General features: G+C 48.2%; 1 protein-coding gene across 2 annotated transcripts in view; it reads right to left on the bottom strand.

Moving 5' to 3' along the window:
* RBBP6 (RB binding protein 6, ubiquitin ligase) overlaps positions 1-1,966 on the bottom strand; it is a 31,495-nt gene extending 29,529 nt beyond the window's left edge. For both annotated transcript variants that reach the window (XM_032326882.1, XM_032326883.1), the window contains exon 1: positions 674-1,966. In XM_032326882.1, the coding sequence (XP_032182773.1) occupies positions 674-839 (166 nt within the window). In that variant the 5' untranslated portion in view covers positions 840-1,966. The remainder of the gene's footprint in view (positions 1-673) is intronic.
* Between the last annotated feature and the right edge of the window lie 24,799 nt (positions 1,967-26,765).

Genomic DNA, 26,765 nt, shown 5'->3' with positions numbered 1-26,765 from the left:
ATTACTGTATTACTAATTCTGGAATTTACACACAAAAGTGGTGACATCAGAACACATCAGGTTCCAAAAGCAATTCCAACATTAAAGACTGGCTGGATTAAATCCTCAAAAATATTTAAGTGAGGATCCCTGCGCCGCAACACAGGCAACTCCAAAATAAAAATAAATTAAGTACCAAAGGACTGGAAGAAAAAGGGAGTACATAAAACCTGCCACTGAACCCCCAAACCACTGTCAGGTTAGCAAGTTAGGGCACTATCTCTACGGCTGCTTTAACAAGTAAGACGCCTCCATATGCTCTCCTGCCCTCTGATGAAAAACAAGCTCGAAAACGCCACAGGGCAAGCACCCCCAAGAACCTGGAGGGCACCCCTCACCCTCTCCCACGGACATCCTCATTTTAAATAACATTGGAGAAGACTAAACAGACTTGCACGTTTTCAGATTAGCCGGTTACCGATGATCCCACCTACGCAGACACCATACAAGCCAGTTAAACCCCCCAGGCCGACCGCTGCAACCCCTGGGTCTCCAGGAAAGGTGCATCCAAAGTCTTAGAACGAACAGGCCCACAAGAGACGTAATGGCGGTTAGCCTCCTGCCAGGCAACCAGTATTTAGCACAACTACTACCTATCTCCGGCCAGCAGAGCTGGAGCCCGTGTGGCTCTTACCTTCTTTCGTCTGCGCGTTGGTGATCTGCAGGTCGCAGTCGGCAGCTTTCAACTTCTCTCTCCCCATAATCTGCTTCTTTAAATCGCAGAGGGAGATGTGGAGCCCATCAAAGGTGACGGTATCATAGTTGAGTTTAGAGGAAAATTTATAATGCACACAGGACATGGTGCCAAAGGATTCCTAAGGTTCAGCGAGGAGACGTGGACACGCTCAATATATGTATATTTATAAACTTAAGAGCAAAATATGTACACACACAAAACACTCAAAAAGACACCGAAGGACCCTAAGGCCTCAGATTAAATACCCCCCCAACCACAAGCAGGGGTTCGTAAAAACAATAATCCAGAGCCCCCCCCGCCCCCCTCCCCCCGATACTCAGAAGCACTTCATACGGGAGGAAGCGGACGAGGACGGGGAAAGGGGAAATCGAGAATCCGCCAACGGGCACAATGTCACCCGGCTGGGTCCCCCTCGCTCATGCTAAGGGGCCGGCAGGAGACGGGGGGGCAGGCGGTGCAGTCAGTAGCGGTCAGTCCACACGTTAGAGTCCGAATGACCCCGCGGGGTCAGGGGTCCATAGCGAGGCCGCACCTCCCGGTTGGTCTCTCTTTCCGTGGATTGGGGTGACCCAGGCCCCGGGAGAAGGTTGGGGGAAGAGGGCCTAGGCCCGGAGTCCACGAGCGGCCTCTCGCCTCCTCCTGGCTTCCGGACGACCGGCGTCAGCTTCCCCAGGCCCAGGCCCCCCCACACGCAAACCCCTGTCGCCTGCTCCCCGGAGGCCACGAGCGGCCCGCGGCCTAGGCCAGAAACGCGCGGTCGGCGGAGGAGAGGCCTTCCCGCAGGCCGCCCCCGGCTCCGCCTCCCCCCCGCCGCCGCCGCCGCCTCGGACACAAAGCCGGTACTAGGCCTCAACTAGGCCTCGAAGCACTTCCTCACCACCCCGGGCCCCAGCCAGCGGCCGGGTGGCTTTGGCGGACCCTGGGGACGCCGCCGAGGCTCCCCGACGCTTCCTCTCGCCGTGTGCTCCGCGCTTCTCTCGCCTTTCGCTCCCGTCGCCTCTCGGCCCCGAATCGCGAGAGGAGGCCCGGAAACCGCCGGGCAACGCCAAAGGCTTCGGGGCTCTCTTTTTGTTTCGCCCCCCTGCCGCTCTCGGGCCCTCACCCAGCGCCGGCGACACCTCCAAGCCAGGCACTATGGCGGACGCGGCCTGGCTTCGGGCGAGCGCCCCACTCCGGGGTCTCTTAAGCAGGGATTGCACGGGCGGCGCGCGCGAGGCGGGGCTGGCGTGCGCGGATAGGCGGGCCGGGAGGCGGGGCCCGCGGCGTCACAAAGCGCACCGGCCCGCCCACGTGACCCCGCGCTTTGTGACTCGGAGCGCGGAACCTGAACCAGCCGGAGAACGGGAGGAACCATCTGCCTCCAGACAGAGGGGGGCGCCGCGCGGAGGGCCGGCTCACCGGGCGGCTCCGGGGCGGGGTGGTGGAGGGGAGCTCGGATTTGAGCTGCTCCGGGGCTTGTTAGTCTCCGCCGCAAATGGGGTGTCCAGGGATGGCCGGCTCACTCCGCGTCCCCGCCATCCCCACCGACTCCCCCAGTTCCAGTAAACATTATGGTTGCTATGCATTGAACTATGGTTGCTATGCAAGCGCCCCCTAGCCTCCCCTTCCGACAAACCAGCCCCCTTCAGCTCTTCCTAAGTGGAAATTCTGGAGCAGCCCCGCGCTAGAACGGACAAAACCACCCCTAGAAAGATTTCCCGAGCTCTAACTGTGGGCTAGGCCCAGGGCTGAGCCCTGTGTAACACTGCCAGGCTCTGGAGCCCAGTTGTCGTGGTTGGAACCCTAGCTGTGGAGGTCAAGATTTAACGCCTCCGTGCCTCAGTTTCCTTGGCTGTAAAGGGCAGTTTAAAATTGTACTCGGTCTACGGGTGTGTCGTGGATTAAATGAATGAATATGTTTCCATTGTTTAGGAACATGCCTGGCGTATGGTTCAGTGTGTCTCACATGTAGCTCAGTAAATGTCATTTTAACAACATCAGTAAAAACCCTAAAGTGGTCAGCCCTACCATTATCTCCGATTCATGGACGAGGGAACGGAAGCTAGCAATGGAGAATTTTCCGAATTCTCAGAATCAGGGGAATGCCTGCTTTGTAGCAGGGTCCGAAATCCCAGTCCTAATTGTAAAAGAAGGGAAATATGGCAAGACCCCCCTCAGGGGACTGGAGATTATTTTTTCCTTGGGGTATAAAGAAGTTATTATAGCATCCATAAAATTCATACTATAACAAAATTGCATTCATAAACTGTAATAATCACTATAATTTATAGTGCATTCTCCTCATCCTCTCTGGATTTTTACTGGCTTGGGCTCAGAGAAGTTAGTCACTGAGAACAAGACCACACAGCCATGATGGGGCCAAGTTTGCCTGGGACTTCCTAAATACATACACCCAATCCTTCCAGAAGGTGGTTTAAATCAATCATCACCTTGTCAGGAAAGTCTTCCTAAGGCGACTTTATTCAAATAGGATGGCCAACTTCTATCTCTCCCTCTTCCTAATTTTCTTTGAAGCATTTGTTACTACCTGACATGGTATATATTTATTTTTTAGTTTTAGCCCCCCCTCCCCATAGCTGAGAACAGGGATTTTTCTCTTTTGGTCATGCCATATACCCAGCTCTTAGAACCCCAGCCTGAATAGAGTAAGCACTCAATTAAAGGTGTTGAATAACTACATTTTTATGTGATCTATAGAAATACCATGGCAGTAAGATTTTGGCAGTGAAGGCAGCCCCGGAGACACAAATACAATTTAACTCAATCACATCATCAGCATCAGTGCTTTCCACATAAAACACATTTCTCCCACCTTTCTCTTTGGTAACTAACCCAAACGTTCCTGTCTTGGGTCCACTTCAGAATGGCTGCTTTTCTTGAAAAACCTGTGTGAACCAAGGTGGGGAAATCACATCTACCGAAATAAAAGGAGAACAGGAAAATGGGGGTATTGCATTGGTATTCACGCCTCTAAAGTGGCAAATCTATATTCTTTGATTGGTCTTTGGCTAATCCCTTCACACTTAATTCAATGATCATTTAGTCAGCCTGCTGGGACTCAAAGGAGGCCGCATCCTCAGGATCGAGTGAATTAGAGTCCTGCCAGTTATGAGTGTGTATCCTTGGAAAGAATACAGTCAGTGTTATGATTTGGTCCAGTGGTTCTCCTCAGCCAAGAGTCCTTTACGGAGTCCTTTTTGGAGCCCTCACGCTGTATCACATCCAACAGGTCAAAATTCACCCATAACCTGCATTAAATGAGGTTGTGATGGGATTTAATTCAGTCGCTTGCTTCCTGGAAAAATGTTACGTTTGGTTCCTTTCGTGAAATTCCTAACTGAATCTAAACTTTGTAAACTTCTGTTGGCGGTACAGAGTTGCCCTGCCTGCCGCTGGTCCCCTTACTCCCACGCCAATATTCGTGTAAGCCCTGGAAAAGCCTTCGGTACTGCACCTGCTTTTCCAAACTTCTTTTTGTAGCAACCCCTGAGCTCCCACCTCTTAGAATTTTAAACCTTTGTCACTGCCAAGTCCACTGTATCCTCACATCCCCAGCAAACACATTCATAGTAGATCTCCTACCTTATTTTAGTGTGCCTAAAATCTTGCCCAAGATAGCCTGCCAGTCCCCTGCAAGGCCCTGGTGTTAGTCTCCAGGCTCTGGAAGTTAGAAGGAGATCTACCCAACCCAGGTGTCTTATGCTCTTATAATCTAATCCCACCAAGTGTCCCAACAGCAGGCAAGTCACCAGATTGTGAGTCTGGCCTCCATGTTCTCAGCCCAAATTAACAAAGATAGATGGATCCTTTATAACACTGATGTATCTTCCCCAGATGGTTGATTGCCTTTATATTTTTTTTTATTTAAGAGTGAAACCTACAAAAAATTTCGCATTTTTATGTAATAAAATCCATCAGTCTTTTTTCCTCATGGTTTTTACCTTTACTTGTATGTTGTAAAAAGTAGTTCCTAGGTACTCAGCAACCACCTTAGATTTTTATTTGCTTATGTTTCCTTCCAGTTATGTATGGGCATCATGATTCTACTTTATTTTATGTTTTTAAACATTTTTAAAAAAAATTTTTATTTGACAGACAGAGATCACAAGTAGGCAGAGAGGCAGGCAGAGAGAGAGAGAGGAGGAAGCAGGCTCTCTGCTAAGCAGAGAGCCCAATGCAGAGCTCGATCCCAGGACCCTGGAATCATGACCTGAGCTGAAGGCAGAGGCTTTAAACCACTGAGCCACCCAGGCACCTGGCATCATGATTTTAAATTAAACTCTGTAATATGTTTGAATTGGTTTGTGTATAGGGTATAATATAAAGTGAAGACCATTTTCTTCCTTTTTAAATTGTGAAATATATTGTTAATAAAGGAAAAAAAGCATAAAATATGTATTTGTGGTTTGGTGCAAATTACACGTGTGTCTTCTAAGGGGAGCTTCTATCTTTTGTTTTTTAACTATTTATATTTTATGGTAATTTATGACAGATTGAATGATTTTAGTTTTTATAAGATTTTTTGCAACATTTTACTTGAAATTTTTCATCTTCTCTTCTTGGTAACATTTTACTTTTATTTATTTATTTATTAAAGATTTTATTTATTTATTTGACAGACAGATCACAAGTAGGCAGAGGCAGGCAGAGAGAGAGGAAGGGAAGCAGGCTCCCTGCCGAGCAGAGAGCCTGATGCGGGGCTCGATCCCAGGACCCTAGGATCATGACCTGAGCAGAAGGCAGAGGCTTTAGCCCATTGAGCCACCCAGGCGCCCCTACTTTTATTTTTTTTAAAGATTTATTTTTTTATCTGAAAGAGTGAGCATGAACAAGCAGGGGGAGGGGCAGAGGGAGAAAGAGAATCCTGAAGCAGACCCCCCACTGGTGGCTTGATCCCAGGACCTTGAGATCATGACCTGAACTGAAATCAAGAGTCAGCGGCTTCACCATCTGAAACATCTAGGAATCCCACTGACAACATTTGAAAGCACATTTGATTTGTTTAAAGCTAAAGGTTACAGATTGATCATATGAACTGATTTTTTGTGAGCAACCTGGTTTCCCCATTATTCAGTCATCCGCTCATTCAACACTCATTCAACTTGACGAATGAAGAAGGTTGACCATACCATATGTGGGAGATGGGGACCGATGGGATCCCCTGTGATCACTGGGGGGTTTGGAACAGTAATTTTGGAAACGACTTGGCATCCTCTTGCAAATTTGAGCATTCGTGTACCCTATGAATCAGGCATCGCACCCCTTGTTATATATACCCAAGGCAAAATTTAACCCACAGACTTGCATGAGAATTTCAGCAAAAAGCTGAAACAGCCCAAATGCCCTTGAGAGAAGAATGATGGTCTATTAGACGGTGGAGTATTATGCAATAGTGAAAAGAAAAAAAATAACAGTAGGTGTGACAACATGGCAATGGCATCTTTTTAGCTGTTCTGGAGTCAGAAAAGCAAGTCTCAGAAGCTGACATACCACACCCTTCCTATGAATTTCAAAAATAACTCAAAGCAAACAATGCATTATTTAGTGAAGCAGACAAATGTAATGCATCTGAAACTGGCGACAGGGACACACAACATTCAAGACAGGGGTCACCTCTGAGATGGCAGAATGAGACAGGTGAGGAACCCCAAGGGGCTAGGAGTTAACCGGCAGTGAGCTCGCTCTTGTGTGGGATCACAAGTAGTCACTGGTGTACTGAAAATGGACAGATAAAGAATACTTAGACTCAAAGGGAATCATGTACAGCACAATAAGAAGTCACGAGATTAGGAGTATGATTAATCCATTGGTGTGTTCCTGAGGTTTCATCTCTCCTTTCTTCCCACTGTCAGCAAAGACTCTCACAATCAGACAGGAAAAATGAAGTCATTTTCAGAGCGACAAAACATAGGCTAGATCGCTAGACTCTTTGGCAGCCCTGCATGCCGTAACTGTAAATAAAACTGGAGTTTGGTTCTAGTTTTCCTGTGTTGAGATCCGGGGGCGGGGGAAGCTAGCCATCAGACTCCTGGGCCCTGGGGACCTGGGGCCATAGCATGCTACCAGTGATCTCTCTTCATCCAGTGACTTCTTTTTTAAGACTTTATTTATTTATTTGAGAGAGAGAGAGAGCACCAGAAGGGAGGAGAGAATAGAAGTAGGCTCCCTGCTGAACAGGGAGCTCGATGCTATTATTGGAGGGGGTTGTCGATCCCAGGACCCTCAGGGCTTGATCCCAAGATCTTAGCATCAAGACCTGAGCCTAAGGCAGACGCTTAACAGACTGAGCCACCCAGGCACCCCTATCCAGTGACTTCTAATTCCACGGCACTGCAGAAAGGTAGGACTTGAAACCAGGAATGTTTTGAAGGGGCAGGGCCTCATAAAAGTGCCACGGGACATTGTATATAGAAAGACACGCGTCACACTTGCTTCTCCTAGAAATTCAAGGGCTCTAGGTAAATACAAAGGAGGAGCCTTAATTGTGTGAGAGAGCCAAGGCAAAGCACTGATCTCTGGTCAAAGCAGGTGAATGTGACCAATTTATTCATTCCCCCAGATATGAATTATATGATGAATGACCAGGGATACCAGGCACGGTGCTGGATTCTGGGCACTCTGTGGTGAACAAATCAAAGCCCCTGCCTGTAGGGAGTTTACGGGAAGTAAAGGATTTTAGTGGCTCCTAAAGCTGCTGTGTGATTTTGGGAAAATAACTTAACTTCTCTGGCCCTTGGTCTCCTCCAAGGTCCTGTGTGATTGTGCTTGATGTAGTTAGTACTCTGCTGTGATCGTCTTGACCATTCCTCATAACTTACATTTCATTTTGCACCGAGTCCCACGAATTATGTAGCTGATCTTGGTTTCTTGACTTGTGAAACAGAGTTAAAATAGTACCTTCCTAGAAACAGAAACCCAGGGTTACGGGAAGGGGAAGTGAGGAGATGATGCTCAAGGGGTAGAGAGTTTCATTTTCGCAAAAACAAAAAAAGAACAAAAATGTTCTCGAGATCTGTTGCCTATCAATGTGATTATACTTAACACTACGGAACTGTACATTAAAAAATGGTTAAGATGGTAAATTTTCTGTTATGTGTAAAAAAAAAAAAAGGACTAAAATATAATATCTTCCTTATATAGTTGTTAAGACAGAGTCTGGCACAAAAGCACCAGGTAAATGTTGTTTGGAAAATAAATTTAAGGAACACTTGGGTGGCTCGGTCAGTTAAGCCTTTGGCTCAGGTCATGATCTCAGGGTCCTAGGATCAAGCCCCACATCGGGCTCCCTGCTCAGAGGGGAGTCTGCTTTTCCCTCCCCATCTGTGGCTGCCCTTGCTTGTTCTCATGCTCACTTGCTCATGCTCTCTCACTCTCTGTGTCAAATAAATAAATAAAATCATTTTTAAAAATTAAAAAAAAAAAGAAAAAAAACTTAAGTGGCAAATGCTAGAGAGGTTTCTTTGCAGTTGAAATGCTTCCATCTTGGGTAAACAGAACAAAACAAAACCTATGGCTAGCTAGCATTTGCCACACATTTCTTGTTCACCACCCTTGTCAAGTACTTTTACAACAGGGGCGCCTGGGTGGCTCAGTGGGTTAAAGCCTCTGCCTTCGGCTCAGGTCATGATCCCAGGGTCCTGGGATCGAGTCCTGCATTGGGCTCTCTGCTCAGTGGAGAGCCTGCTTCCTCCTCTCTCTGCCTGCCTCTCTGCCTACTTGTGATCTCTGTCTGTCAAATAAATAAATAAAATCTTAAAAAAAAAAAAGTACTTTTAAAGTAGACTTTAAATCCCCTCAAGAACCTGTGAATAGGTCCCAATATTATTCTTATTTCATAAACGAGGCAGTGAGGTTCAGAGAGGTGAGATCATGTGCTTGAGGTCACAGAGGAGCTTCAATTTAAAAAGGGGTGTGTCTGAATGGGAAGGGCATCCTCTTAACCACTGACTCTGTTTTCCTGCCAAGGCATCCTTTGGAGGGGCCCCAGGGAGGGGTGCCCTCCCTTCAGGTACTGGGAGCAAAGCTGGCCTGCTGCCAACAGACTGCCTCCTCCCTCTGTCTTCCACTTAACCTCCTCTGTCTCTGGGCCTGTGTTTTTATCTGTCTCTGCTTCCAGATTAAGTTTCCCAGCCCTCATGGTCTTCCTCCTCTACGTCTTTCCTAAGGCACCTGGCAGGTGCTTGGTAATTATTCGGGGAGCCCCAAACCAACTCTTGATAAGTGGTTCTGCTTGGCTTCTCCAGCAGTAACAAGCTTGGTAGATTAAAGCAGGACAGTGGCCTTGGATGTCCCCCCATCCTCTCCAACCTCCCTCGAGGAAGTGCATATGGGGACGCTTTTCAGGCTTCGCGGGTGCCCCTCCCCTGCTCTGCCTGCAGGATCGCTGGTCTGTTAGACTGGGCTACATGCTTCATGTGTACTGTCTCATTTCACCTTACCATGACCCTGTGAAGTAGGTCTGATTCCTTCCCTGATTTTACACAGGAAGAAAAAAAAAAAAGAAAGGCTCACAGCGGGGAGCCCAAGGTCACTCAGCCTAGAGGTGAGGTCAGGGTCAACAGTGGGGAGGGATGGAGGGAGCCAGGATTTGAGCCCAGTTGGTGAGTTTGCTCTCCCTGCCAGGTGTTGCCGGTGGCATCTGTGACACCTGTGACCATCTCAGGCGCACCCTTTGCCTTTGGTTTGCTGGCTTTGCTCCTGGAGGACACTGGTGGAGGGTGTGTGGGGGTTGGGAGGAAGCACTGATGGCAGAGGCTCTCATTCATCTCCTAGATACTTTTGGCACTTTCTAGACATGGATCCTGATAGGCTTCTGCACTCGGGACACAGCCGTGACCATGGCAGGCAAAGTTTTGCTTTCCTGGAGTTTTCCATTCTAGAGTTGGATACAGGAAGCACCTAGACAAGCAGAGGGAAATAGCTATGAAATGTCATAAGTATTGTTTTATACAAATGGAATTATTTTGTTTTATTATTATTATTTACTTATTTATTTGTCAGAGAGAGAGTGAGCGAGCGCATAAGCAGGGGGAGTGGTAGGCAGAGGGAATAGTAGACTCCCCACTGAGCAGGGAGCCCAATGCGGGACTCAACCCCAAGACCCTGGGATCATGACCTGAGCCGAAGGCAGATACTTAACTGGTTGCCCCACCCAGGCATCCTGGGTCTATATCCTGCCAGTATTATGAAGAAAATAAAACAAGGTTAGCAAGATGGAGATTGATGGGGAGGGGGGCTGTGAATCAGATGGCCTCTGTGAGGAGGTGACATCGGAGTTGGTATTATGAATGATAAGAACGAGCTAGCCGGGTGAGCTTCTAGGGGAAGAATGTTCTAGGTGGGATGGATGGGAAGTGTGAGTCTTCAGGCGTGAGCCACCAGAGTCGAAAGGCTGGCGTTGCTCACTGTAGATCACGGCAGGGAGTGACTGGGCTCAGGCCAGAGAGATTAGCAGAGGCCAGATCATGTAAGACCGTAAAACCCATTTAAACAAATTTTAATTTGAGAGAGGAATGTCCTAGAGGGGTAGGAGAACTCAGATCCATCTTGCTTTTAACGTTCAGGGCAACGCGACTATGGTTGATCCCATGGGTTCCTACGATCCAGGTTACAGCTGAACTATGCCTTCCGACACAGCCCAGGAGTATTCTAGTATCCTGAAGGGGCGCGGGATAACATGGTGTTTTCAGGTGGTTTATTTCAAAGACAGAAGTTGGGTGACGTATCCGCCATGGCTCAAGGCCTCTTTCCCAGTGGTCCCATGACTGCGGTTGTGGCTTCAAGCTGGAGGAGAAGGATGATCCCAGGGGCAGCCGTCTCTTCCTGCAGCTCCTGGAACCTGTTCCTCCTGTCACACAGGCTGGTGGCATGGCTCTGTCAGGAATGGGTCAAAGGTAACGCTAATTATCTAGTCCTATGACTTGGGAGAGAGCCAGTGAGTCAGGAAATGGAAGACAGGGAGGGGAAGGGAAGGCCTGCATCCTGGCACTGACGGGGCCAGAGCACAGAGCTTGCTCCCAGTGCAGAGGCTGCAGAGTCTGACTCGACAGGTCTTCGCAGGTTGTGCTGGTGAGTCTGAGGCACGGCCAGGATGAAAGAGCCACCGCATTCTAGGGTGCATGTGGCCGAGGGCACGGATGTAGGCGCCACACAGCCTCTGTGCAAAGCCCGGCTCTGCCACATGCTGCCAGGAGGGGCACGGAACAAGTGGCGTCTGCCCCCTGTGCCCCGGTTTGCTCACCGTCGAATGGAGCTGATGGTAAGAGCACCTTATTCCAAGGCTGTTGCAAGGAATAAAACACCCAAGGACAGTTCCTTCTTAGAGTAAGACCCATGTAAACATCAGCCTCCGCGGTGCCACTTCATTGCCCTTCAGAACCACCTTGTAAGGAAAGTATCACGATTATTCAGATTGACAAATGAGATCTGAATGAAGCGACTTTTCCAAGGTCATAGCGAAAGTGTTTTACTTCCAAAAAAAAAAAAAAAAAAAAGAGAGAAAAGAAAGAAAGAAAAAAAAAACAACAACAACAGGGAGCCTGGGTGGCTCAGTAGGTTAAGGGTCTAGCTCTTGATTTCAGCTTAGATTGTGATCTCAGGGTCGTGAGATCGAGCCCAGTGCCAGGCTTCATGCTGGGTGTGGTGCCTGCTTGAGATTCTCTCCCTCTCCCTCGCCCGCACCCTGCTGTCTGCCGGCTCTCTCTCTCTCTCTCTCAAATAAGTAAATCTTAAAACAAAACACCAAAATAAACTTCATTCCCAAATGTTCAAATGATCTGTGAGTCAAAGGATCCCATTGGTAGGCACCCATTGCAAGGCAGGCAGGATGGACAATAACACCTTCCTTGCGGGGTTGTCTGGAAGGTGAAATGTGGTAGTTCAAGAGCAAGGCAAAATTCCACTCCCAGTCATGGCTGGGTAACTCCTCACAGATGGGTCCTGCACAAATAACAATGATAAACTCTGGATGAAAGACCAAAAAACAAAACAAAACAAAACAAACAAACAAAAAAAGCAAACAAAAACCACAAAAAACCCTCCACAAAGTCAAACTACCTGTAGATACTGGGGAATGATCGAAAAACAAGCTGGTGCTAGAGAGGTGTCGTCACTTGGCAGACAGGGACAGTACAGGTTGAATGTCCTGTTTTCAAAGATAGAGCAAATCTGTGCCAAGAGAGGGTGGCCAGAACTTCCAGGATACCTGGTTTTACCAGCCTGGGGAACTGGAGGACAGGGTACGTGCAAACACAGCCTCTGGACGCTGAGTCGCGAATCCTGGAGAAGGAAGATCCAGGAAAGGGGAGCCCCAAATTCTATGTATGAACTCTGCCCCCATCTCTAGCAGAGCACTTGAATACAGGGCTAACGCTAGGCAAAGTGAGCCGATGACCTCAGCGGCCGCTCACCCCTAGGGAGGCAGTCTGCAGTTCAAGTTTAGCCACATTACTGCCCACTTTAAAGAAAGAAGAAAAAAAAAAAAAGAATGAGACAGGCTGTTATATGTGGATACACGGTGGGAGGGTATTTAAAATTCATAGTTAGGTGCAAAGCAAAGCCTGGTGTATAATATGCTTCCAAACTATGTGTGGTATATATATGTATACACACGTTTGTATATGCAAAGGTATATACACACAGATGTATACACCAGCAATGTATATACAGGTAAATGTTTAAGCACATAAATGTATATATATATACATGTATCCATACATACTTGTATGTATCTAGAATATTTCTGAGAAGCAGAAAGAATCTACAAAGTAGCAACAATGATTGTTTTCTGGGAAGGGAAAACAGAATGGAGTGGTTGACCCAGTGACGTACAGAAAGCACCACTTCCCCCTGCCTTTTTTTTTTTTCTCATGTCAGATTCATTGAAGTATAATTTACATACAGAAAAATTCACTCCTTTTTAGTTTACACCTGTCTGATTTTTGGCAAACACATCCGATCACAAAGCAACCACCGCAGTCAAGGTATGGAACGTTTCCATCAGCCTCCAAAATTCCTGTGTACTCCTTTGAGAACATCGCTCTCTGCCCTCAACCCCTGACACTCATTGACCTGTGTTCTGTTCCTACAAATGGGCCTTTTCCAGCTTATTGTGTAAAATAGAATTATATAGTATGTTGCCTTTGAGGCTGGCTACTTTCACTGAGCATATAGCATCTGAAATGCTTCCATCTTGCTGTAATACCAGCAGTTCATTCCCTTCTGTTGCAGACTCATTTTCCATTGTATGGATGTACCATGGTAGGTTGACTCATCCTCGAGTATTTGGGTTATCTCTTGTTCTGGCAATTACCAATACCACTGCTACGAAATTAATGTGTAGGGTTTTTCCACGAACATAAGTTTTCTTTTTTTAAATTTAAATTCAATTAATTAACATAGAGTGTATTATTAATTGCAGAGGTAGATTTTTTACGATTCATCAGTTGCATATAACACCCAGAGCTTGTTACGTCAAGTGCCCTCCTTAATGTGCATCACCCAGTTACATCATCCCACTACCCACCACCCCCTTCCAGCCATCCTCAGTTTGTTTCCTAGAGTTGAGTCTCTTGTGGTTTGTCTCCTTCTCTTATTTTGTCTTATTTCCCCCTCCCTTCTCCTGTGTTCATCTGCTTTGTTTCTTAAATTCCACATAGGAGTGAAATCATATGATCAGATGATCACGTCTATCTCTAATTGACTTATTTCATTTAGCATAATACCCTCCAGTTCCATCCATGTCATAGCCAATGGTAAGATTTCATTTTATTTTTAAAGATTTTATTTATTTATTTGACAGACAGAGATCACAGGTAGGCAGAGAGGCAGGCAGAGAGAGAGGAGGAAGCAGGCTCCCTGCTGAGCAGAGAGCCCGATGTGGGACTCGATCCCAGGACCCTGGGATCATGACCCGAGCGGAAGGCAGAGGCTTTAACCCACTGAACCACCCAGGCGCCCCAAGATTTCATTTTTGATGGCTGAGTAATATTCATTGTATATGTATACACCACATCTTCTTTATTTATTCATCTGTCAGTGGACATCTGGGCTCTTTCCATAGATCGGTTATTGCTGACATCAGTGCTATAAACATTGCCCCTTCAGATCACCATATTTGTATCCTTTGGATAAATACCTTGAAATGCAATTTCTGGGTCATAGGGTAGCTCTATTTTTAACTTTTCGATGAACTTCCATACTCCATGAACCTTAAGTTTTCTTTGGTATTTTGGTATTTGGTATTTTTTGGTATTTCTCTTTGGTAAATACCTAAGAATGGGTTATCAGACCAGATGGTAAGTGTATGTTTAACTTAACAACAACAACAACAACAACAAAAGTCCAACTGTTTTCCAAAGTGGCTTCATTTTGCATTCCCACTGGCAATGGAGGACTCCACTGAGTCCACAGGTTTGTCAGCACATGGCATTGTCAGTCCTTTGCCCTTTTTAAAGCCATTCTAACAGATATGTAGAAGTATCTCTCAGTGGTTTTTTAAAAAAAAATTATTTAATTTTTTTTTAAAGTAAACTCTGGCCCTTGGGGGGTGCTTGAACTCATGACCTGGAGATCAAGAGTCACATGCTCACCGACTGAGCCAGTCAGGTGTCCCTTCTTGTGATTTTTTAAAAAGATTTTATTTATTTATTTGACAGACAGAGATCACAAGTAGGCAGAGAAGCGGGAGGGGTGGGGGGTTGGGGAAGCAGGCTTCCCACTGAGCAGAGAGCCCGATGTGGGGCTCTATCCAGGACTCTGGGATCATGACCTGAGCCAGAGGCAGAGGCTTTAACCCACTGAGCCATCCAGGTGCCCTGTCCCTTCTTGTGATTTTAATACAAATTTCTCTAGAAGTCAGTTCTGTGAAGCAACTTTTCATGTGTTTATCTGCCATCTATGTATCTTCTTTCTTTTATAGCATTATTGAGATATAATTCCTGTACCATAAAAGTTACCTTTGAAGCTTATACAATTTAGTGGTTATGCAGTCATTACCACCATCAATTTCAGAACATTTTTTTCGCCCTCCAAAGTAACCCTGAACGCTTAGCTGTCATTCCCTTTTCGTACTGGCCTGTCTTCTCTCTCTGCCCCAGCCACACCCCAACCAATAATTTACTTTTCTCTATTGATTTGCCTATTCTGAACCTTTCGTACAGATGTACCATACGTGGTTTTTAGCGTCTAACGTTCTTCATTTGTTTTATTTTATCTTTTTTTTTTTTTTAAAGATTTTATTTATTTATTTGACAGACAGAGATCACAAGTTGGCAGAGAGGCAGGCAGAGAGAGAGAGAGGAGGAAGCAGGCTGCTGAGCAGAGAGCCTGATGCGGGACTCGATCCCAGGACTCTGAGATCATGACCTGAGCCGAAGGCAGCGGCTTAACCCACTGAGCCACCCAGGCGCCCCCTTATTTTATGTTTTGATTGAATGTTCAGCCTCCTTTGGGAGAGGATGCTGCTGATGGCTGCCCCCTCGTGGACTCCTGCAGGACTGCGTCTACCGGATTGTGAGAAACCCCCTCCGCACGCTGAGCTCTTTTCTTTCCTGCGGGAGGGCGAGGCCTCCGCTCAGTCTTAGCACCTGCTTCCCGCAGACAACACACACACGCGGATAATCCTGAGTAAAGAAATGACATGCCTACCTTGACAGCATAAGTATACTCTTGGGGACTGATCGAGGTCAGCCTGTACCATCCCAGCTTTGGTTACTCGTTGGGGTTGGCTATCAGATTGAAAAGGCACGGCAGGCTTTAATCCAGTGCAGTTTCTCAACCTCAGCGCTACTGACATTTTGGGCTGGATAATCTTTTGTGTTGGGGCGGGGGCGGCGTGGGGGGGGCGTGGCGCGGCTGTTCTGTACGCGGTAGGATTTTTTTTTTTTTTTTTAAAGATTTTATTTATTTGTCAGAGAGAGAGAGGGGGGAGAGAGCGAGCACAGGCAGACAGAATGGCAGGCAGAGGCAGAGGGAGAAGCAGGCTCCCTGCCGAGCAAGGAGCCCGATGTGGGACTCGATCCCAGGACGCTGGGATCATGACCTGAGCCGAAGGCAGCTGCCCAACCAACTGAGCCACCCAGACGTCCCGTGTACGCGGTAGGATGTTTAACAGCATTGTTGGCCTCTACTCCTTAGACATCCTTCCCCTAGTGAAAGCCCCAGGACCCGTGTACGTAGCTCGTCTTGTCCCCTCACGCACACAGCTGCAGTGACAAGCGCCAAAGCGAGCCTACACCCACCCTTAGACACAGGAGCCTCTGCTTTGATTTCCTCCCCCATCTTTGATGCCGTGTTTATCCTGTGGGCTGAAGCCTTGCAAGCAGACTCAGAGAGCCTCTGACACATGGGGCATTCCCACAGAGCAGGAGAAACGGTCCCAGCACTCCCTGTTTATCTTAAATCTTTGTTTTCCAAAGAAACTGCGCTGGGAGAGCTCAGACACTGGCATCATGGTTTGGGGCAGGGGTGTGGGGGGTGGGGGCGCAGCGCGGGAATGCCTTAGCCTAGGCCTGAAGCTAACCAACACTTTACTTCTCTACATAAACCATCACTGGCAAATTAGAGTTCGTGTATTAAGTGCTTCCCCTCCCTGCAGAGATGACCCCCACGGAAACAATGCAAAACAAAACCAGGCCTCGGTCTGCCAGGACCTGCCCAGCCTCAGGGGAGCCTGCTTTGAACTCCCTGATCCCAATGTCCCAGATGAATTTCACGGGGGTCATTGAAAATCTAGGCTTCTGGGATGCTGGCAATGTCTTGCTTTGCCCCTCTGCTGTATATTACGTATATTGTCCTGGTTATGAGGTTATGGTACATTGACTATATCTAGAAACATTCGTCAGCATGCTAGAGACATCTGAAATGTTCCCCTAAAAGAAGAGTCTGGGGAAAATTTTCACAGGCCACGATTCCCCTCCAAAGACACCAAGATTCTTTCAAGACTTGCGTGGCTTCTTACATGGCAAAGTCGTCTAGAACATTGGCAGCTGCTGGAAATGTACTGGGGCCAAGGAAATTCTGGAAATCTCCAAGAGTTGCCTTTTCTGCTTGAAAAAATCCCTCAGAGATCCTTACTTTACCTCCCTCCCAGGACCCTGAAGTAATTCAGAAGAAACAAGCTGTCTCTTCCCCACAGTTTGGGTTGCTTAAAAGGTAAGTCTTAAACTTGAATTTACTGATGGCCCCTGAGGAGACTGTACCTGGAGTGGAGTTGTCTCCAGCAGGATACCTCCAGAAGCCGATCCCGCAACAAGGTTGGGAGTACAACTAATTTATTTGGCAACTGATCCCGGGAAGCTCCAGTTGGGGATTAGGGTCATGAGACAGGGAGGGAAGGAAGCCAGCCAATTAGGAGTGTTTTATGGAGCAGGTTATTGCTGGGGGCAGCTGGGCTGTGAACCCTGCCGGGGACTCTGGGAGATCCATCACACAGTCATCCTGACCACAAGTATGGATCCATCCATATTTTAAAAAACAGATTTATTTATTTATTTATTGGGGGAAGGGAGAGACAGAGGGAGAGAGACTCTCAAGCACACTTCTGCCTGAGCAAGGAGCCCTACCTGGGGCTCGATACCACAATCCTGAGATCAGGACCTGAGCCCAGCTCAAGAGTCCAGTGCTTCACCAACTGAGCCACCCAGGATCCCAGTCCACCCGATTTTATCAGGAGGGCATGCCCAGCCTTTCCTGCCAGCGGACCAGGTAGCCTCGGTGGCCAGAGTCCCAGGCAAAGAATTGTAGCTGCTGGCACTGGAGGAGACTAATGTGACAGCTGGTCACCTAGATTCTCTCATGCTTCATATTAATTCATTCTCCGCTCTGTCTTGTCACCTGTCCCTCTGGGTAGTGGCACATTATCACCGTTTCTTTAAAAAAAAAAAAAAAAGACACCAAAACGAGTGTAGGTGGGATGAACTCCCTCTCCACTGTTTCGGTGGTCCTGAGGTCATAATTTATCTTCATGATCTATTCTCAAGTCTCCTCAACTTTGGCCAGCAATTCTCTTCTCATAAACTTCCTTTAATTGAGATTTAAGTCACAAACTACAAAATTCATTCAGTCACAGTGTACAGTGTCATGGTTTTTAGCGTACTCACAAAGTTGGGCTACCATTACACTTGCATCACCCCCAAAAGATACCACTAGCTGCCCCTCCCCCACTTACTTCCCCCTTTGCCCCCCACCCAACCCCTGGTAACTACCCACCTACTTTCTTGTCTCTGTGGCCTTGCCTTTTCTGGAATTTTCCTATCCACAGAATCAGTTGATGTGTGGTCTTCGGTGTCTGGCTTCCTTCGACTGAAACAATATTCATCCGTGGGGTACCATGGATCTGTACCTCTTTCCTTCATGGCTGGATGATTCTATTGCATGAATATACTATTTTATTTGCCCATCTAAGATGGACATTTGGGTTGTTTCCACCTTTTGGCTACGATGACCAATGCTGCCGGGAATATTTGTGTATGAGTTTTCATGCAGACAGGTGTTTTCATGTCTCTCGGGTCTGTACCTAGGAGTGGAATTGCTTCGTTACATGGTAACTCATCGTTGAACTTTTTGAGAACCTGCCAAACTGCTTTCCAAGGCAGCTGTACTATTTTGCATTCCCACCAGCGATGTCTGAGGGTTCCGATTTTTTTCTCACCAACACATGTTCTCCTTTTTGATTATGGCCATCCTGGTGGGGGGTGGGAAGTGCTATCTCATTTTGGTTTTGATTTGCATTTCCCCGAAGACTGAAGATGTGAAGCATCTCTTTTTATTTTGGCCACCAATTTTGCTTATCTCGTGGCTTAGCCCCCAGTTTCCATGCCTGGAGGAGGCTGGGGTTGCTGTCATTGCTTCCTCACAGTGAAAATTGGGCATGGGAACACCAAAGGGCACCCCAGCAAATCCTCTGAGTTTCAGAATCCTCCTCTCTGTCCTCATTATGTAGCAGTCGTCCTATGTCCCGGTGATAATGGAAGTCAATTAGCTCCGCTAATACAGTAACCGCTTTTTCTGTCTGCTGGGCTACTGGCTTAAGGAGCCCAAAATGACCGAGTAACAGCTTAGCTTTAGGTAAGTGGAATGGTTAGTGTGACACCTGGTGGGAACAGCCCTCCCCCTAGGAATGGGGGACTTTAGTTCAGCAGAGCTTAAAGTTGCAGGGAGAGGAAACACAGATTCCCTAAGTGGGTCACTGGGAGTGATGGCGGAGGGGTAGTGATGCTATTCTTGGTTCTCAGACCCATGCATTATAACGTAATGATTAGGGACACACTACCCTATAAATGGCTACTGGGGCAAAGTACGTACTGCATCTGGAGGGACAGCACCTAACCACCGTCCCTCCTCAGAGGGACATCCCCAAGCTGCTATCTTTGCTGTGCTTTCAAGAAGCCATTTCAGGGGCACCTGGGTGGCTCTGTCAGTTAGGTGTCTGTCTTCGGCTCAGGTCATGATCCCAGGGTCCTGGGATCGAGCCCCACATCGGGCTCTCTGGTCAGCAGAGAGCCTGCTTCTCTCTGCCACTCTGCCTACTTGTGCTCTATCTCTCTGTCAAGTAAATAAATTAAAAAAAAATCTTAAAAAAAAGACAACAAACAAACTCCTAAAAAAAAAGAGGCCTTTTAAATCTATTAGATAGGCAGCTTCTGAGTGAAATGAAATATCATGTCCATGGTCACCTCTCTGTCATCATAAAGTGGGAGTCCCTTGACTTAAGAGTTTGTTACCCAAGATCCCATGAGAGAAAACCAGACACTCTGGGAATCTTTAGTTACCAGTGCTGGCCAGCGGGGGAATGGAAGGTAGACTAACCCATGCTTGGAATCCACACGAATCCTGGTAGGGAGACATCACTGCCCACTGCAGGATAGAAATGGTCCAGTGCAGTCAACTTGCCACCCACTGACTGACTGGGTTCTTCAGGGACACCACGGTACCGAGGGTTTAGTGTCAACAGATGGACAGGACAAAGGTCCAGCAGCAGCAGTGGGCAGATCAGCCCTGGTGGGAAAGAGTGTGTGTTGTTGAATCCTTGCTGAGTCTCCAACTCTGCCACTTTGTCATTCAGTACAAAGGCTCACTGAGGTGGCACAGTCATCGCTGAATAAAGAGGCCGGCCCATGTCCAGGACGAGTTGCTCTGTCCACCCCATTGTCCAGTTGCTTTCTTTTGATGGCAGCTCTGGGATGGTTATGGACCTGAGGCACAAGGATCCACGTACTTGGGGTCTCTTCCACAGACCCATCTCCATCATTCTGCCTCAATATTTGCCTGATATTATGATCTTGCTCCTTCAGGGCGGCTGACCCATCATTTAAGCCATTCACCACCTCCAAGAAGTCAGCGTATGTCCTTAACACGGGCTGCTTCTTAACTTCTCACAAAGTGGATGACTGGGTCTGCTGCCTGGAGCTCTGCCCAGTCTTTCCAAGCAGGGATGTAGTGCAGGAAAAACACATTTTCAGATCACACCAATATACGGAGCCAACCTATCCATGAGCTTGGCTGAGATTTTCTCTTTCTCTAGCAGGTTTGTAGGAAACCCTTCCTCAGGACCGGGCATGAGCTGAGGAAGAGTGTCAGAGCAATAGAGGTAGATACAGGGAGATCTGGGCCACATGTTTGTAAAACCTAACTGAGTCCCCTGGACCTGCTCAGAACTGATCCCAAAGGTGTCATTTCCACTGTATCATGAATTTCTGCCTCGCTTGCCCAATTTTATGACCCAGTGGGCCCAACTAGCCAGCTCCTGACGGGGGTCCCATGGTGAGTCAGTCGGTCTCTGCTAGAGCCCCATAGCATGCTAGGAGCTGCTTTTTCAAATGCTTAACAGTCCTCTGCTGCACATGGCATGGACTTGGTCCAGAACCTTACGGGTCTGTGCTGCAAGTCTCCTACTGGGGCTTGCTGGAAATTCTGCACGGTCTCCCTTTCTATCACGGACACCCCTAGGCCACGGGATCTGCCGTGTTCTAGGGCTCAAATTGCAAATCCACTTGTACTGTGCCAACTCTAACGCAAAACCCTATTTTTCTCTGGGCCTAGGTCTTCTTAGTGATATGAAGTGCAAGGTGCAGTGTCCTTTCCTTGACCTTGGAGGGGACGCCTTGCTATGCCCCAGACCAGCGGCTGGAAGGAACACCTCGCCAATGCAGCAGCTCCTGAGTCTTTGCAGGGTTCGTCTCCTGTCTGGTGGCATGGCAAAAGGTCCAGAGATTTCGCACTTCCTGCTCCCCAGGCCTGAGGAACATGGCGTCCTTAGTATAGCGGACCAGAGTGATACTCTGCGGGATGTGCAGAAGATCAAGGTCCCTTGGGACGACATGGTGACAAAGATTAAGGGAGTTGGTATAGCTCTGGACCAGGGGAATTGAATGACTGCTAGGATCCTCCTTTCTGATGGGAATGGAAAACAACTCGTCTGCCGGGTCAACAGATGAACTCTTTGGAGAGGGGGTGTTTGTGCTGATGAAGGTTTCCAAAGAGCAAGGGGCAGCCACTGAGGGTTATTTTTTTTTTTTTTTTAAGATAATCTTTTTTTTTTTTTTTTAAAGATTTTATTTATTTATTTGACAGACAGAGATCACAAGTAGGCAGAGAAGCAGGCAGAGAGAGAGGAGGAAGCAGGCTCCCTGCAGAGCAGAGAGCCCGATGTGAGGCTCGATCCCAGGACCCTGGGATCATGACCTGAGCCGAAGACAGAGGCTTTAACCCACTGAGCCACCCAGGTGCCCCTACTGAGGGGTTTTGATCAGGGGAGTAATATCATATTTGCACTGTAAAAGGTCACTTGGGATTCTGTGTGGGGGGATAGACTGGAGGAGAGGTCAATCCTAGATACCTTAAAAGCTCATATGTTGGGATGCCTGGGTGGCTCAGTCGGTTAAGCGTTGGCCTTCAGCTCAGGTCATGGTACCGGGACCCTGGGATGAAGTCCTTGCTTTGGGTTCCTTGCTCAGTGGGGAATCTGCCTCTCCTTCCCCCTCTGGCCCTCCCCCTGCTCATGCTCTGGCTCTCTCTCAAATAAATAAATATTCAAGGAACAGCTAAGAGACATAACGAAAGTCTAGCCCAGCCCTGGACTCTAGGTGCTGTGCTTGTTGACCCCGTTTTTCTCTTACCAGCCACGCAAAGCATCCTCACGAGTATGGGCAGTCCTAGGATGTAGATGGGGAGGTGCTTGGGGTCACCTGTGTCACTACATAGAGAGCGCCCACCTTCAGAAGATGCCGACACTGGAAAACTGAGTCATGAGGTTTGGAAAGACCAATTCCCAAGACTATTTGTTGAACACCCACAGCCGCCGTGCTGGCGTATCCAGTGACGCGAGCCTCCAGCGCCCCACCCCCCGCCCTTTATTTTTAAGCCGGTTTGAACTGAGGTTCCGCCACTTGCAACCAGAGCCCTGCCTCTTACAAGGTTGCACCAGAAGGTGTGGGAGGGGAATTGCTCCTGGATGGGAAGAGCAGCAAACCCTGGAAACGGAGCAGGCTCTGAGGGACTTGCTCTGACTTGACTTTGCCACTTGTTAACACATGCATATGTAGGAAGATCGCTTTAGGATCAGCTGTTGAAACTAACGAGGGGTTGAGTCAAAGCCAGGTGCTCTAACGTAAGAATCCAAGGGCTCAGGAGTAGACGGGGGAGGCACAGCAAGACACCCCGATGCCCTTGGCATTCACCGTTCCATTCCACGACTGCGCCCTTCTCCAAGCGGCTGCATCTCAGCCCGCTGCTTCCTCCGGAACTGGGAAGGCTGAGGAGTGAATGCCCTAGGGCAGCCACTAGTTTGCTAGCCGGGTGGGGTAACTTTGAGAGGGTTTTACACCATCTCGCACGTGTCCTCAGTGGGGCCAGAGCCCCACTTGCCCAGAGCAGTAACGTAATCAGGAAAGCACCCCTCATTTGCTTCTTTCCTTCCCCCCTGTCTTACTTCCTGTGATGGATCCACGTGTCTCCTCCTGAGACATAATGTCTGCGTTGACATCATGTCTAACCCCTAGACCTCCGAATGTGACTGTTTGGGGGAGGGGAGGTATAGAGTCTTTAGAGACGTGATTAAGTTACAATGAGGCTATCAGGGTGAGCCCGCATCCCGTCGGACTGGTGTCCTTAACGAAGAGGAGATTAGGACACAGAGAGACACCAGGGGTGGGGAGGGGTGTGCACACCGATGAAAGACCAGGTGAGGACATGCCAAAAGGTGGCCATTTGCAAGCCGAGGAGAGACACCTTAGAGAAACCGACCCTGCTGGCCCCTTGATCTTCGACTTACGGCCTCCAAGACTGTGAAAAAGTAAATAGTGTGTAAGCCCATTCCACGTGCGGTATTCTGTTCTGGCCACTCTAGCTGACTAATACACTTCCCCATTCCTCTCCCAGTGCCTTCTGAGATTGTAAGGGCCTGCTTAGCCAGAGCGAGCCATTTTGGTGTTTATGCAATAAACTTAGATTGAGAGCCCCCCACCCCGCCCCCAAGGAACTTACTTAGAAACAAGTCTGGGAAACCAGTAAAATATGACTGACCAGCCTATGATAAACAGAGCCCATATACTAGGACGTGTCAGGTCAGGGGGAGGTAACAGAGCCCAAAATACAAGGATGAGTCAAGCCAGGTGGAGACATCCAATCAGGAAAGCACCTCCCTAACCACCCAAGAATGTGGTTTTGGGTGCCAATTCTGACCAGAGTGATAGGCTAGTTCAAATAGGGTGAATTGTAATTCAGTTGGTCACCTGTGTGTGGCCAGGCTCGACCACATGGCCTTTGCTCTATAAAAGTTATTCTGTGAGGCTGGGAAGGGTCGCCTCTTTGCAAGAGATGGCCCTGGCCGTTCGGTTTGATTCTCGATGCTTGGCATGAAATAAAGCTTTGCTTGACCTTCGCTTTGTATCAGTCTCGCTGCTTTGATAATGGACCCAACAGAGATTACTCCCCAAATAAACTATCTGCACTCACATCCCATCTCTGGCCAGATGAGCAGACTATGGGGTACATGGAGCTCTACGGATCGAGCTCCGACACCCACAAGTCAGGCAGGAGGTGGTAGAGGACACCGTTCAAAGTGTGGGGTTCAGAGTCAGCCAGAACTAGCTTCAAGTCCTGGCTCTACCATCTCTTGGGTGAGCTGCTTAACTGCTTTGAAGCCTCAGTTTTGTCTTCTGTAGAATGGCAATACAATGGTACCTGCCAAGCGGACTGCTTACTGCCAGGCAGGTCCTCCTATTCAACAAACAGTGGCTGACCCCAGGGGTGCTAACATGCAGCAAACCCAAGCCCTCCCGCGCCCGGTAACGGGTAATGGAAGAGGCAGCCCAAGCTCCCAGCTGACTGCAAGCAAGCCCCCAGAGGAGGGTCCGTGGATGGAGTATGGGGACAGAATCGTGACATCCCTGTCTTTGCTGAGTTTCTAGTCCAGGTGGGAAAGTCCAGCACCCTGAAATGAGCTGTTTCCGTGGCAGTGGTTCTCGCGTCCTAGAGAGAAGAGCATTTGAGTGGAGAGCAGGGGACCTCCATTCTGGAAATAACTCCTTAGTCTCTAGGTTCCTGTGGGCAGGGATCTCATGTTTTGCTTTCCACCGATTGCCAGAGTCTAGGGGTAGTGCCCAAGGCAGATTGATATGCATTGAATGGAGGACCAAGTATGACTTTGGGGGCGGGCCCTTTAGCCATAAAAACCTCCGTCAGGGTGTTTGGGTAGTTGCAGTGTTGTAAGCAATGGTCTTTGTAGGCAGGATTATCTGTCTGAATACAAATGATGGTTCTCTCCAGCCAGGCACCGTGCTTTGTGGGCAAAGAAGGTTCTGGAGCCAGACAAGTTTGGAGGCAGATCCAGCCCTGCAACATTTCAATGAATGGACTTCACCATGGGATGTAACTTCCCCGTACATTAGCACAATTCAGCATTTAGTGAGCTCTCCACAAAGGCTGCCCAGTAAAGCCCCTTGCTGGGTCTCAGTCAGCCTTTCTGCATTAGAGCGGCTACAACCAACGTTGTGTTGTTTTCTATTTGACCACTAGAGGTCAGGCTAACCCCAAAGTTCAAGGCCCCTCAACCCAGCGCCTAGAGGCAAAAGCAGATGTGCACTGGGAAACGGGATGCCTTCCAAGGTGTGTCTCTGTCCCTGTTAACTAGCACCTGGATTTTATCACTTAAGCTGAGAAGATGGGGAGTTCCCTCTTAGGGCCAATTCGGGTGAGTTACTTCTGAGAACTCAGGACAGGCACACCTCTCCTTCTTTTCTGTCTGTGGCTCTTTGGGGGTCATACAGACATAGGTTCAAATCCTGGCACGGCAGCTTGCCAGGGGTATTATGGTCTGGGCAAGTAGGCCCCTTGCTGAGCCTCAGTTTCCCCCTATGAAAGACCTAGAACCGTGTTCACAGGTCAGTTTCCATCCTCTCTAACTCCTCTTCTGTCTCCTCTGGAATGTGAATTTCTAGAGGAAGAGTCCTTCTTGTTTAGTACATTCTCTCTGATGACTAGGGCAGGGCCTGGCACATAGTAGATGCTCAGGAAATAGTTATGGGTGGTTGCCTGAGTCTCCCCACTGAATGTCCCTTAAAGTGGAAGTGTCTCTCCTTCTATATTCTCATGGAGAGTGCATGATTTCAGTCATTTCCCAAGGACTGTTAGATCATTCATTCATTCATTCATTCCAAAACACTGCTGTACTTCTATTCTGATAAGTTCTGGGTCCATGAAGAGGTATAAGATTCTTGCTCTTGAGAACTTCAAGTCTACAGTGAGACCCGCTGGTAACAATAAGTTCAGATCTCTGTGGTCTCCCTGCTGCTTTACATGTCTATGGATGTTTCCTGGGCACTTGACCCTTTCCCCTTAGAAGCAGAACTCTCTGTGGCCTCATCTGCTATGGGATGAGTCCCCAGGGCTAGACAGCCTCAGCAGGTGCCTCACAAGTGGCAAGAACTGTGAGATGATCCTCTGGAGAGATAGTCCTGCAGAGACTGGCTGGAGTCCGGGCTCCTGTTTGAATGGAGAGGCAAAGCAGAGCCAGACTTTCCCGGTCCAAGTAACCTGCTAATGCTCCTAAAATCAATGGCTCCAAAGCCAACCACAATCAGATATTTTTTATATAGCCTCAGATCCTAAAATACAAATGCTTGCATTATAGCTAGTCACACCTGTTTGTTTGAAGGTCTGCAGGCTTCTGTAAATTAGGGGGAGCCTGGGGACTGCAGGGGAAAATTCTCATTACAAAAGGGTGTAGCTAGCACAGGTCCCAGAGGAAATAGCCCCAGGGGACCCCCTACCACTAAGAATCTGGAGCTCGACCATTCTTCGAGAGCCGTCTGAATGTTCTGGTTCATTGAAAGGTGGGAAGTTTGACATCACCAGGTTGATCAGAAGGACCTCTAGCATTGACCGAGGCTCGTATGGGCATTGCTTCTGGCAATAATCAATCAGCAACATGGCATCTACCGCTGTCCTTACCAGACCAGGTACGTGGCCTTTCAGCCACGATGCTGGGCCAGAGCTCACTTGCAGGTAAGAGCAAACACTTTGGCCACCCTTGCTAGGGGTCAGGCATTGCTCCAAGTCCTTGCATAAATTAACCCCCACGGCAGCCTGGCAAGGTGGACGCTGTTATCAGCCCCATTTCCAGAAGAAGAAAGCGAGTCGCACAGATCTAAGTCATTGGTTGCAGGTCACCACCCCTCCCTCTTGGATGTTGCAAAGAGAGAAGGCAATGGTGCCTGTATTTAGTCTGGAGTATGACTTTCTTTGGCCTTTGATCCTACAATCTCAGCCATTGTTTCCATTGTTCTCTGGTTTGCTGCTGACAGCTTTCTCCCTAAAGGCACCGGGTCGGTGACTCATGTTCAGTTGCTTGGGGGCTGGGGTGAGGAACTGCCTCAGAGTAACAAGAAACTGAATCTATCACTTCTGTCTCTGCGCATCCTGCTCCTTCACTCATTCTAGTTTCCCATCAGCCTCAATCCTTGGCGATGGGGTTTAAGACTCTAGGGCCTTCCCAGAACTGCCCTTTTGGGTGGGACGCCCTCTCCCTCCA

This window comes from Mustela erminea, chromosome 20, assembly GCF_009829155.1.
Source record: "Mustela erminea isolate mMusErm1 chromosome 20, mMusErm1.Pri, whole genome shotgun sequence".
Classification (NCBI taxonomy): domain Eukaryota; kingdom Metazoa; phylum Chordata; class Mammalia; order Carnivora; family Mustelidae; genus Mustela; species Mustela erminea.
This window is presented reverse-complemented; position numbering and strand designations above follow the sequence as displayed.